This window comes from Osmerus mordax, chromosome 6 (assembly GCF_038355195.1).
Source record: "Osmerus mordax isolate fOsmMor3 chromosome 6, fOsmMor3.pri, whole genome shotgun sequence".
Taxonomy (NCBI): domain Eukaryota; kingdom Metazoa; phylum Chordata; class Actinopteri; order Osmeriformes; family Osmeridae; genus Osmerus; species Osmerus mordax.
In genome coordinates, this window is record NC_090055.1 from 666,820 (window position 1) to 680,161 (window position 13,342).

Here is a 13,342-nt window from a genome sequence, read left to right on the forward strand (position 1 = left end):
CAGGGTCGTCTTCTTTCAGTTTGTGCTGAAACAGTGCTGTTTGACTGATGTTGATTCTGTCCATGTCTAGCTGTTTGTCTGGCTAGCATGGAGCTTGATGGAGGGATGTGTCTAGCTGTTTGTTTGGCTAGCATGGAGCTTGATGGAGGGATGTGTCTAGCTGTTTGTCTGGCTAGCATGGAGCTTGATGGAGGGATGTGTCTAGCTGTTTGTCTGGCTAGCATGGAGCTTGATGGAGGGATGTGTCTAGCTGTTTGTCTGGCTAGCATGGAGCTTGATGGAGGGATGTGTCTAGCTGTTTGTCTGGCTAGCATGGAGCTTGATGGAGGGATGTGTCTAGCTGTTTGTCTGGCGGCTAGCATGGAGCTAGATGGAGGGATGTGTCTAGGTTTTTAGCCTTTAGCTTCCTGGCTCCATGACAAGGCCCCTCACCGCTGCCCTCCAGTCCTGCCTGTCAGCTTCTGGGCTCAGAGCCTCTGATGGGTCTCCTTCTCCTGGGTGGGGGTCTCTCTCTCTCTCTCTCTCTCTCTCTCTCTCTCTCTCTCTCTCTCTCTCTCTCTCTCTCTCTCTCTCTCTTAGTGTCTCTCTCCCTCTCTCTCTCTTTGTGTCTCTCTCCCTCTCTCTCTCTTTGTGTCTCTCTCTCTCCCCCTCTCTCTCTCTCTCTCTTTCTCTCTCTCTCTCTCTCTCTCTCTCTCCCTCTCTCTCTCTCTCTCTCTCTCTCTCTCTCTTCTCTCTCTCTCTCTCTCTCTCTCTCTCTCTCTCTCTCTCTCTGTGTGTCTCTCTCCCTCTCTCTCTCTGTGTGTCTCCCCCCTCCCTCCCTCCCTCTCTCTCTCTCTCTCTCTCTCTCTCTCTCCCCCTCTCTCTCCCCCTCTCTCTCTCTCTATGTATATATATTTATTTCTGTCTCACTCTTTTCCTCTCTCTATATATCTTTTTCTTCCTCTCCTCTCTCTGTCTCTCTTTCTCTCTGACAGTGTGCTTGGTTTGCAGTTTATCCTCAGAGAGTAGTCACACAGACACACAGATGTCTGCTGAAAGATCAAGTGCCCTCTGTGCCCTGCATGCCAACTCACACACACACACCACACACACACACCACACACACACCACACACCCCACAAATACACACACCCCTTTCTGTGTTTCCCCTCATTCTGTAATATAACGTTAATACACACATTTCATTTTCATTTAACTTTATTTGCAGACTCAATGTCCAGATAGAAAAGTACACATAACATATTACAAGAGGGGTACACACAAACATAAATACATACAGACATACTGACTACCACATATTACATAAGGGGAACATACAAAACATACACACATACATACATACATATAGCTCATACATATGCACAACAATTAAAACAGGTATATATGCGTGTTCCAGTGTTTCCAGAGTTTGGAGGTATATCTGGTATCACTAAGTGCAGGGTTGGTTAAGGCAGTTAAAATTGTATTCCTTGACTCTGTTAATCGGCACATAAATCTGTACATAAAATTCCTCAGCACAGCATGGAAGGTGGTAACATTATTCGTCACAAACAAATGGCTAGCACTGGTCCATCTTGGACACTTCAACAAGATTCTAAGTGCATCATTGTATGCCACTTTTATCTTATGCACACACAGAAGGGAGACCAGTGAGTGTATGAAGAGAATGATCTCTTTTGAAGCTGCTGTCAGTGTTTGTGTGTGCGTGTGTGTGCATGTGTACTTGCAGGGAGGTTGTCTTATAAAAGCCTGCAGACGTGCATCTACTGGTTGGAGCTACACACACACTCCCTCTGACCCCAGTGCACACTGGGTGTTGTGCTCCGTTCTGCTGGGATGCTGGTACTGTAAGAACACACACACTGGGATATGATGTGTGTGTGAGAGGTGGCGTGGCTCCTGTGCCATATGGAGAACCCATCTGCTCTTCTTCCGGCCGAGCGGAAAAAATTCTAGAAGCAGCAGGATGTTAGCCAAGAGTGGGCGGAGTCTCTGACCCAATGCTTCCTGGTCCTTTTCTAAAGGTGATTACTGGTCTACAGATGAGGACCAGTCCTCTGGTGACTACTGGTCCACTGAGGATTACACAACACTCAAAAGACAGAAAACACGCTTTTCACTCTCTGGGCCCCCTATCCCTCTCTCCCCCTCCTCTCTCCCCCTCCTCCCTCCTCTCTCCCCCTCCCCCTCCTCCCTCTCCCTCCTCTCTCCCCCTCCTTCCTCCTCTCTCCCCCTCCTCCCCCCTCTCTCCCCTTCCCCCCTCCTCTCTCCCCCTCCCCCCTCCTCTCTCCCCATCCCCCCTCCTCTCTCCCCCTCCTCCTCCTCACTAGCCTCCTCTCTCTTCCTCCTCCCTAGCCTCCTCTCTCTTCCTCCTCACTAGCCTCCTCTCTCTTCCTCCTCCCTAGCCTCCTCTCTCTTCCTCCTCCCTAGCCTCCTCTCTCTTCCTCCTCACTAGCCTCCTCTCTCTTCCTCCTCACTAGCCTCCTCTCTCTTCCTCCTCACTAGCCTCCTCTCTCTTCCTCCTCACTAGCCTCCTCTCTCTTCCTCCTCCCTAGCCTCCTCTCTCTTCCTCCTCACTAGCCTCCTCTCTCTTCCTCCTCCCTAGCCTCCTCTCTCTTCCTCCTCACTAGCCTCCTCTCTCTTCCTCCTCACTAGCCTCCTCTCTTCAAAGCCCTCAGAAAAAGGCAACATTCTGTCTTGGGGGCCAGGGGCAGCAGGGTCGAGACCTGCCTGGCCAGAGGGGGAGGATGAGAGGAGGAGGCAGGCAGGTTGGGGACAAGGAGAAGGAGGAGGATTGGAGCACCGGAGGCCTTGTGTGGGGGGAGAGGGTGTTGCAGGCTGGGTGTGGAAAGAACACCACCCCTGCCTGCTTTATATTCATGAGCAAGCAGCTTGAATCTGCGATGTTATCTCCCATGGCAACACAAGGTCCTCCCCTTCTCCTTTGTACTGGCGCATCTGAGGGGCCATCTGTGTTGAGAACCCTGATCCTGCTCACTACACACCCTGTGGTGTGTGTGTGTGTGTGTGTACATTCACACATGCATTTATTTATGTGTTGCCACCTAAGAAAGGGGAACAGTAACAAACCATTATAAAACACAGAAGACCGGACCAGAGAGAACACAGTTCAACATGACTGATGTTGTTTACATCATGAGCGATCCAAGGCTGGATGATCCAACGATCTCTGATTCTCCTGAATAAAAACATCACATGAAACACAAACCCTTGTATGAAAGATACAACATGAAAATAAAAAGTTTTCTAAATTCCTTCATCAACTCTGAGCAAATGACAAGATGTGGATTAGCTCCGAACCACTTAACTCTTACTTCTGATCAAAGACTCACATCAAAGCGGATCTTGATCGCGTGTGGGCGTTTGGGCGTGTGGGCGTGTGGGATGATTTGAGCTGGTGGCAGTCCCACCTCAGAGCCCGTGTTCAGGAGCACCACATCAAAGGTGCTGGAATACAACTGAGCCCTCATATAAGTTAGCAACTTGTTCAGTTAGCATTGGTGATGATATGACATGAGGACTTCCTCCTTCCCGATGGTTTGGGTTTCCCCTGGAGCGACACTATGTAACTGAAGTGGAGATGCTCTCCTTGTGGTTCATACTGTGTAACTGTTCTCAGTTAACCTCCAGATGACTGGATAGACTACAATCCAACTCCCGAACTCCCAAAGCAGCACTTGTAAACAGGAGTGTTTGCTTGTGTGTTACTACCACACACTCCCAGTTTGCGTGTGCGAGCGTGGAAGAAGTTGAATTTCCCTGACAGCATTGAACAGAAAACATTTGTCAGCTTGTCTAATGAGAAAGTGTGCAGTGTGCAGCAGGTGGTCCAAGACAGTAGGAGGATAGTAGCCAAGACGAGAATAGGTTCCTGCCTCAGTAAACTTATCAATGTAGGTTCCTGCCACAGTAAACTTATCAATGTCCCTGAAGATACAAGGTATTTACACACCTGATTCTAAAGATCAGCTTTCTGACCAGCCTACTGGAAGGTAGATTCTAAAGATCAGCTTTCTGACCAGCCTACTGGAGGGTAGATTATAAAGATCAGCTTTCTGACCAGCCTACTGGAGGGTAGATCTTCATGAGTAGTGTCACGCCGACCTGCCCTAGAGGACTTCTTCATGGTGTAGGTCTCGACCTTCAGCAGTATAATACTGGTCTGCTTTCAGACTGTGCAGTTCTGCTGGAGGACCTGGCGGTTATCGATGACTTATTTTACTGATCAATTAAGTGAAACAGGGGAGACATGAACTGACTCCGCAGTCCCACGTGACGACCTCCCTGTAACCCTGTATCCAATCTGAAGATTTTTGTGTTTTGACTGAGATGCTAGCCAGCCAGATGGCTCAAACTAATACCTTCAATCTCTCAACACAGAGCAAAACAGATGATTAATGATGTGGCACTGTACATTAGCGGCAGTGGATACATCTGGGATTATCATTAGTCATCTGTGGCCAACTGGAGAAACTGAGACATGGAGGAAGAGTTTAATCCAAGTTTTATTATTTTGTAAAAAAAAGAAACAGAAAAGAAACAGACATGCAGACAGACAGGCAGACAGACAGGCAGACGTGATGAGTGATCCAGAGCTGTTCAGGGACTGAAAGTTCAAAAACACGACACAGAGCCAGACGGACTAGACTACATCTCTCTTAATGTAAACAGTTTGTAGTTTTCATTCTCATTAAATAATTTAGTGCAGTATACACAGGATCAGTTACAATATGTTCAATGGCTGTTTGGAATTAAAAAAGTACAAATTAATAAACAAAACTTCATTGAACACAAAGGCATGGGACACAGGCACACGTTAGGCAGTTAGACATGGTCCCTTCTGGGTCACCAATCAAGTAAATTCAGTGAGTAAAAATCAGTAACTGTATACTATATCTTGTGAGTTGAGGTTAAAGGGTGTTCTAGTGTCATCCAGCAGGATGAAGGCTTTACATGTTCTAGTATTATAAGGTAGATTTGTCTAAACAGAAACAAATGAAAAACGGTGTCACAGTGGCATTTTTACACCATTTTAGTGTTGTGAAGGCTTGTGACATCACTCACACAAAAGCTTGTCTAGTGTTGACACTTCCTACAGTAATGCTTCAAACATATGGCACTTCACTTTCAGACTGGGGAAGTGACCAGAGACAGACGGCTCCAGCTGAACTCCTGCAGGGTGATCTTACTATTCTCCTGTCAGCTCTTAGCAGAAGCATTAACACTGAGAGAGAGACCGAGGATAAGGACAGGGACTGTATATAATATATAAATATATATCTAGAAACTTCTCACTGAGTGAGCAGGGGGATGTCTATCTCGATGCCGGACATGCGTGAGCGGCTGGAGAAGCGGTGGCCGGCGTAGCTGGGTGCGTAGCCCTGTGAGGGGGCGTAGCCCTGCGAGGGGGCGTATGTCTGGGATGGAGCATAGCTGTAGGCCTGGTTCCCCCCCACCTCCGACCCATAGCCATCAGGGGCGGAGATCTGGGACAGGTAGACCTGGGGCTGGGCGGGGGGGGCCATGGTCTGGGGGTAGGCCTGCAGGGGGCCGTAGGGCTGGGCGTCGATGACGGTGGGGGCATAGCCCTGGGGAGGGAAGGGCGCCTGGGGGCCGTAGACTGGGGAGGGGGGGTACCCGTTGGCAGTGAGGGGCTGGGCAGACAGAGAGGTGGGCATGTTGGGTAAAGGCAACCAGAAGGGGGAAGGCAGCTTCTTACACATGCAGTACCACATGAACATCAGCAGGGCGGCGAGCATGAGTCCGCCTGAGCAGCCGATGGAAACGTAGACGGCAAAGCCGTCGGAGAATATGGTGTCGTACTTAACGTTCATCTCCTTGGTGCGGAACAGGAACCACACCGAGGGCGCCAGAGCGATTGCTCCGCCCAGGAACAGGAACATTCCGGCCACCAGGTGGCAGCCCGCACTGTTGACCAGGCAGCGGCTGGTCTTGATGTCTGCCTCGGGCTTGTCTGAGCAGCAGCAGGTCTTACACATCCCTGCCAGGCACAACAGCAGAGCCACCGAGCCGAGCAGCAGGCCTGCGGGCAGGCAGAACTGCAGCAGCCTCAGGTCCAGCTGGTCCACTTTGGAATACCACTAACAGACACAAAGAACACAACTTCATGCTTCATACTTAACTTATCTCAAATGACACAAGAGCCATTACATTTTTTGGACAGTGCTAAATTGATGATAGAATATTTCTTTATACCTCTGAATCATAGAAGTAACATCCGGAGTAGCCATCTTGTTTGACACACTTGGCCCACAGGCCGTCGTACACGCTGATGTTTTTGGCGTTTTTGTTAAACGTGATCAGTCTCGTCACACGCCACTGCGGTATCACGGTTGCCACGGCAATGCCTCCCACCGAAACTATGGCAACGATGAAGGAGAAGGCATTGGTGGCATGGATGTCCCTGCAGGTCATGACTGTCGGGACAGGAAGTGATGTCACGTGGTCAACCCAGATCTTCCTGTATCGGAGCAGAGACAGGATGTTGGATTTATTATCATTCTTTACTGGCAGACAAGTGGACAACAAGCAAGTGTACTTAAAAACCCAGTTGAACCAGAAGTCATTACAGCTAACCTGCCTAGCATGTTTAAACTTCAACCCCCCCCAAAAGCCCTCTTCTCTCTCCCTCCTATTCACCACAGTAGTACAGCTGTCCTCATATCTGCCATGTCCTCATTTCATATACAGCTTTGTATGGATGGAAGAGCACATTAAGTACGTACTATAGAAGCTACAGTGCATAAAACAATAGACAATAGGCCGTGGTCTAGCCTGTTTATGCTTTATAATGGCACTGTTCCAATGTCATCAGCTTTATTCACCAACAAGGAACTTACTATGGCAGGATGGTGCATACGGTAAACATACAGTTTTAAATATAAGATGTAGAAAATATAAAAAGTAGAAAATAAACAGTATCATGATGTATTCACTATATGCACGCCTTACTTCCGAATTTTGCATAAACCGGGTCAACAACTTCTGGTAGCTAGCTGTTACTTTGTTCTCACACACAAAATGTAAAAAAAATTCAGAGGAGTTTGTGTGATCTTCCCAAAATGACAATTAACGATGTACATATAATCCTATGTTGCTGCCCTTCAAGCAAGAATGAAAAGGAGTTCAAATTGTACGTTTCGAGCTACATCGACCATTCACTGCCCGCATCACTTCCGCATGTTGCGTAAGTCGTTTGAACAACTTCCAGTAGCCAGCAGTTAGCTCTCTCACACAAAATGCAGTTTTTTACAAGTATGGGCGATCTTCCCTAAATGACAATTAACGATGTACATAGGATTATATGTTGCTGCCCTTTAAGCAAGAGGGACAAGGTGTTCAGATTCTAGCCTAAGTTTCGAGTTACATTGACAAGGTGGATCTAGTACTCACACAGTAAAAGTTGCTGGCTATAGCTAGCTAGGTAGTATCGTCATATCGATTTGAGCAGTAACATTAGGTAGCTTTGCTACATTATAATGTACTCAATTATCTGATTGTCAGCTTGCTAGCTAGTCGTTAATGTTAGCAGATAAATAATTGTCTGTCACATTAGTTCCCTACTATGGATAATGTAATGTAACTTGTTTTGTTTTTTAAATATGGAAACGCCGGGAGAGATCTCAGTGAGGGCGACCTGTTATCGGTCGATGAAAAAAGGCGTGATTGCAGGGTTAAGTCTGGTTATTAAAAGCAAAGAATGTCTAATATGGGGAGAACTGCCAGTCTCGGGAAACTTCCGGGTTCTGAACTGGTTGCAGTTCCACTCTAGTTCCATATGAGGGCGCTAACGAGCGAGTGCAGAATGAATGGTCTATGGAGATATACCCCTCAAAATGTTTCTCAGGATATAATATTTTGTCTCGTAATTTAAATTCTGAATTCGAAAAGGGAGGCAAAAGAAATACACACTGCTGGGTGTTAGTTTTTTTAAAGTCGCCTTTCTGTTCTAAAAAGCCTTTTATTATGTCAATTACGTCATACACATCGTACGACCATAGATACTGCTTGACGGCGAGCTCTGGGCACTTCCTTTTTTCTCTCGAGGCATCGACAACACAGCTGACAGGTTAGGCTCTCCCTGTCAATACACATGCTCGAAAGAATTTTGGCTTGCTAATGTTGTTGCTAATGTTGCTAATGCTCTGACATTCTGATTCCGCTTCGAATGCCATCAAGCGGGATCTCTGGTCGTAGTCAGTCCTTCACTAACCAATCAACATTCATTAGCAGAATGCTAGCATGTTATGGGCAACAACGACTCACCCTGTAAGAAATCGAAAGGATACAAGTACTCTTTCATTCAACTTTCGACCTATAATCCATGTTTAACATGCACAAACTACAATCAAATCTGAGATTTCTCAACGACAATCAGGCGAAAGAGACAAATTTAGCCGTTTAGCTCCATAGACTCCTATTCATTTTGCGCTCGCGATCACCCCCAGTGGAACTCTGGTGGAACTGCAACCAAATTTGGTACAATGGGGCTTAATAAGGAGTGGACAGGCTCTCCTTAAACAGGCTGTTTTTTTTAACTTAACCAACTTTTCCTCGGAAATACTTAATGTCGTGTGCGTACAGCAACGTTCGCTCTAATGACAATATGATAGCCGACATTCTCAGATAGTTTGACAATTTATGTTTAGCCATGTAATATAAATGTGGTATTTCTTATTTTTGTGGCTAGGTAAGTCATCAGATGGCTCTAACGATTCTAAACTACTCCCAGCAATACTGAAGTAGCTACTACTACCAAGACAGTACTGTACAGTCTACAAGCAAAAATAGTTGGCTGGCTAGCATGATTTTACGTTACGTCTCTCAGTTAAAGACAATCCATGAAACCAATACATAGCTAGTAACTAATCTAACCAACTGGTTCGATAGTAAGGCATTTTTGTTCGTCTTAAAAAAGTTTTCCAGTCAGGACTTCGTTGCTAACAAGCTAACGTTAGCAGCTTGCTAGCAAAACACGTCTGGAACTACAACCTGTTGCGGCTCTATTTCTATTGGAAATGTATACCTTAGAAACGCTTCTTAACTGTCTATAAACGAAATCGTCCTCTTTTCTATATACATATCGAACCACCTACCTTTGGTTAAAGCAATTCTATTGTGTTCAGAATAGCGAAATTGGTGCCATCTCCTGCCTGTTGCGGTTGATTAGCTCAGCGCTGGGAAGGATGATGGTCTGTTTCCCGTTGTTGTTTCAGGCGCGTTCCCGTAGCATGGGAAAGGGCGGACTGACAACCCCATCAGCGCGTTCACGATACACAACAACTTCCCTACCTAACATGATGCCCTCTGCCATTCAGATTGCTCATTTACGTATTTCATTGTTTGATTATACATTTAATTTTGAGTATTTTGGACCTCCATTCTCATTGTACTACATAGTCCTAACGGATCTTCTTCTTCCATTGTGTGTATTGTAGGAAGACGTCCAAATCCACATGATATATAAATCGTCTGGACAGGATGGTTTAGCTGACTTCCTCCTTAATGGTAAGATGTTGCCCGCAGCTCTGGTCATCTAATATGGTTGGTTGGAAAATAATAAAGATATTGACTGAAAAGTAAGTTAAAGAATATAATAATTAAATAATAAAAAGAAAATTGATGGTATTTAACTTAATTGAATTTCTGGTCATTCTGAATCAAATCCACATCATCTACATAGAGAGTGCTGACTGTGATCATTTCCCCTCTGTTCACCAGGAGAGCACCCAGAACCCCCCTTCCCCAGCCCTCCATTTCCTGGGTCAAAGGTCGTTCACAGGAGGAAGAAAAGACAGGTGAGTTATCCCCATCATGAACCAGTACGCGAGTTGTCACATGGGAAATGCTGCTGGAGGAAAAAAGCAGAAATGAGTCATGAGAGGTTGAGGTGCTTGTCTTCAGCTGACAAGCTCCTGCCCCTGAGAGCCACACTAACGTTTTGTAGAGTTCCCAGAGAGACCCCATGTAGCTAGAGCATCCATGGATTCATCCATAAACCCACAGTCTACTGAATAAGGGTGTGTGGATGTACAGTACTGTAGATGTTGTTACAGGTGTGGTCTTGAGCATGTCTTCTTAGCTTGTGTATGCTTGTTCACATGTGTGTGTGTTCACGTGTGTGTGTGTGTTCACGTGTGTGTGTGTTCACGTGTGTGTGTGTATTCACGTGTGTGTGTTCACGTGTGTGTGTGTGTGCCACTGAGGCTGACAGGCTGTTGTGTGTGTTCCAGGCCCCGGGCGTGTCCCACAGTGTGGAAGAGGAGGCTAAATACATTGAGCTGATGGTGATCAACGACCACCTGATGGTGAGTAGAGGCTGTGCAGGCCCATCGGCTTCTCTGGAAGTCTCAACCCTGGACATGCACCTGGCCACACGCCATTTCAGCAAATCATTTTACACATCGACACATTCGATCCAGTTAGTGTTGTTTTCCTCCTCGTCCTCAGTATAAGAAGTGTTGTGTGTCTCTCTTCAGTATAAGAAGTGTTGTGTGTCTCTCTTCAGTATAAGAAGTGTTGTGTGTCTCTCTTCAGTATAAGAAGTGTTGTGTTGTGTGTCTCTCTTCAGTATAAGAAGTGTTGTGTTGTGTGTCTCTCTTCAGTATAAGAAGCACCGGCTCTCAGTCGGACAGACGAATAACTACGCTAAGTCCGTGGTCAATATGGCTGACATGGTAAGTCATGTATTGATCCTCTTCTGGGAAAGCATGCTATGATGCTGTGACCACTTCCAGGGACTGGCGTTGACAGCTACGAGGGCGGGGAGGCTCAGGGTGGGGGGGCTCAGAGCAAGGACAGAAAGCAGTCCAGCGATGTTGCCCGCCAAATGTCTGCTTTGCAGCTGAAATATGATAGGCTTGTTAGAGAACAGTAGGGTCACTGCTGTAAGCTGATAGGCTGGTGAAACAGGAAAAGGGATGTGTCTATTTTTGTACCCTTGAGAATTAGTGATCATATGAAGCTGATGCTATTTACGAGGACACATCGATCTTCACACACACTAGTCTGCCTCCCTCCAGGGCTCCATGCTGCTTGGTGTCTAGGCAGTCTGCCCCTGCACCCTCCCCCCTGATCCTGCACCCTCCTCCCCTGACCCTGCACCCTCCTCCCCTGACCCTGCACCCTCCCCCCTGATCCTGCACCCTCCCCCCTGATCCTGCACCCTCCTCCCCTGACCCTGCACCCTCCTCCCCTGACCCTGCACCCTCCTCCCCTGACCCTGCACCCTCTCCCCTGACCCTGCACCCTCCTCCCTGATCCTGCACCCTCTCCCCTGACCCTGCACCCTCCTCCCCTGACCCTGCACCCTCCTCCCCTGACCCTGCACCCTCTCCCCTGACCCTGCACCCTCCCCCCTGATCCTGCACCCTCCTCCCCTGACCCTGCACCCTCTCCCCTGACCCTGCACCCTCCTCCCCTGACCCTGCACTCTCCTCCCCTGACCCTGCACCCTCTCCCCTGACCCTGCACCGTCTCCCCTGACCCTGCACCGTCTCCCCTGACCCTGCACCCTCTCCCCTGACCCTGCACCGTCTCCCCTGACCCTGCACCCTCTCCCCTGACCCTGCACCCTCCTCCCCTGACCCTGCACCCTCTCCCCTGACCCTGCACCCTCTCCCCTGACCCTGCACCGTCTCCCCTGACCCTGCACCCTCTCCCCTGACCCTGCACCCTCTCCCCTGACCCTGCACCCTCTCCCCTGACCCTGCACCCTCCTCCCCTGTCTCAACCCGAGTCCAAGATAAACTGTCCCACTGTTATGATGTGTAGTCACGAGTCTCTGATGTCTGGGATGTTAGTTCACTTCAGGAGAAGTGGGAAACGTCCTGTAGGAGACCTTCCTGGGCGTTCTCCACTGGATGGTCTCTACTGGACGGTCTCTACTGGACGGTCTCCACTGGACGGTCTCTACTGGACGGTCTCTACTGGACGGTCACCTTGTGTGCTGACTGATGTTCGTGACTCCCTCCCACCAGATCTTCAAGGAGCAGCTGAACACTCGCATCGTGCTCGTCGCCATGGAAACGTGGGCGGCCGACAACAGGTTCAACATCGACGACGACCCCATGGTGACGCTGAGGGAGTTCATGAAGTACCGGCGAGATTTCATCAAGGAGAAGTGTGACTCTGTGCACCTGTTCTCGTGAGTGTGGCCCCCAGGCCCCCAGGCCCCCAGGCCCCCAGGCTCCCAGGCCCCCAGGCCCCAGGCCCCCAGGCTCCCCGGCCCCAGGCCCCCAGGCTCCCCGGCCCCCAGGCCCCCAGGCCCCCAGGCCCCCAGGCCCCCAGGCTCCCCGGCCCCCAGGCCCCCAGGCCCCCAGGCCCCCAGGCCCCCAGGCCCCCAGGCTCCCCGGCCCCAGGCCCCCAGGCTCCCCGGCCCCAGGCCCCAGGCCCCCAGGCCCCCAGGCTCCCCGGCCCCAGGCCCCCAGGCTCCCCGGCCCCAGGCCCCCAGGCTCCCAGGCCCCCAGGCTCCCAGGCTCCCCGGCCCCAGGCCCCCAGGCTCCCCGGCCCCAGGCCCCCAGGCCCCCAGGCCCCCAGGCTCCCAGGCTCCCCGGCCCCAGGCTCCCAGGCTCCCCGGCCCCAGGCCCCAGGCCCCCAGGCCCCCAGGCTCCCAGGCCCCCAGGCTCCCAGGCCCCCAGGCCCCCAGGCCCCCAGGCTCCCCGGCCCCAGGCCCCCAGGCTCCCAGGCCCCCAGGCTCCCAGGCCCCCAGGCCCCCAGGCCCCCAGGCTCCCCGGCCCCAGGCCCCAGGCTCCCCGGCCCCAGGCCCCCAGGCTCCCAGGCTCCCCGGCCCCCAGGCTCCCCGGCCCCAGGCCCCCAGGCTCCCCGGCCCCAGGCCCCAGGCTCCCCGGCCCCCAGGCCCCAGGCTCCCCGGCCCCCAGGCCCCCAGGCTCCCCGGCCCCAGGCCCCCAGGCTCCCCGGCCCCAGGCTCCCCGGCCCCCAGGCCCCCAGGCTCCCCGGCCCCAGGCCCCCAGGCTCCCCTCACGTCTGTGGACATGTCCAGCACGTCTCAGGAACTCACGTTTGTTCGGTTTTAATCTGTTTTTCTCTTTTCATCAGTGGGAATCGTTTCCATAGCAGCTGGGGTGGGGCTTCCTATATGGGCGGAGTCTGCTCCCTGACAAAAGGGGGAGGAGTCAACGAGGTACGCCCCTAAATCTCACTCCATCCAAATTATTATTACTACCATCTTATTACTGAACCAGTAGCCTTCATGCTGGGCCTGCCTCTCTAACCTCCTCTGCCTCTAACCTCCTCTGCCTCTTTAACCTCCTCCTCTGCCTCTAACCTCCTCTGCCTCTCT

At 50.5% G+C, this 13,342-nt stretch overlaps 2 protein-coding genes across 2 annotated transcripts in view; one reads left to right on the forward strand and one right to left on the reverse strand.

Annotated features, from left to right (window-relative positions):
* Positions 1-13,342, forward strand: part of adam22 (ADAM metallopeptidase domain 22) — a 39,279-nt gene that overhangs the window by 1,371 nt on the left and 24,566 nt on the right. The window contains exons 3-9 of the mRNA XM_067237309.1: positions 2,709-2,864; positions 9,480-9,549; positions 9,763-9,839; positions 10,275-10,349; positions 10,647-10,718; positions 12,021-12,187; positions 13,099-13,183. Coding sequence (XP_067093410.1) covers positions 2,709-2,864; positions 9,480-9,549; positions 9,763-9,839; positions 10,275-10,349; positions 10,647-10,718; positions 12,021-12,187; positions 13,099-13,183 — 702 coding nt within the window. The remainder of the gene's footprint in view (positions 1-2,708; positions 2,865-9,479; positions 9,550-9,762; positions 9,840-10,274; positions 10,350-10,646; positions 10,719-12,020; positions 12,188-13,098; positions 13,184-13,342) is intronic.
* Positions 4,519-9,237, reverse strand: cldn12 (claudin 12). Its single transcript, XM_067237894.1, has 3 exons — positions 9,138-9,237; positions 6,238-6,502; positions 4,519-6,122 (listed from the first exon to the last, which is right to left on the reverse strand). The coding sequence occupies exons 2-3, from the start codon at positions 6,454-6,456 to the stop codon at positions 5,313-5,315; spliced, it is 1,029 nt and encodes a 342-aa protein (XP_067093995.1). The 5' UTR covers positions 6,457-6,502; positions 9,138-9,237; the 3' UTR covers positions 4,519-5,312.

Coding starts and splice junctions, on each gene's coding strand:
- cldn12 (XM_067237894.1), bottom strand. CDS start 6,456: ATGACCTGCAGGGACATCCATGCCACCAATGCCTTCTCCTTCATCGTT. Junction 6,123..6,237: donor GTTACTTCTATGATTCAGAG/GTATAAAGAAAT, acceptor TGTGTCTGTTAG/TGGTATTCCAAAGTGGACCA.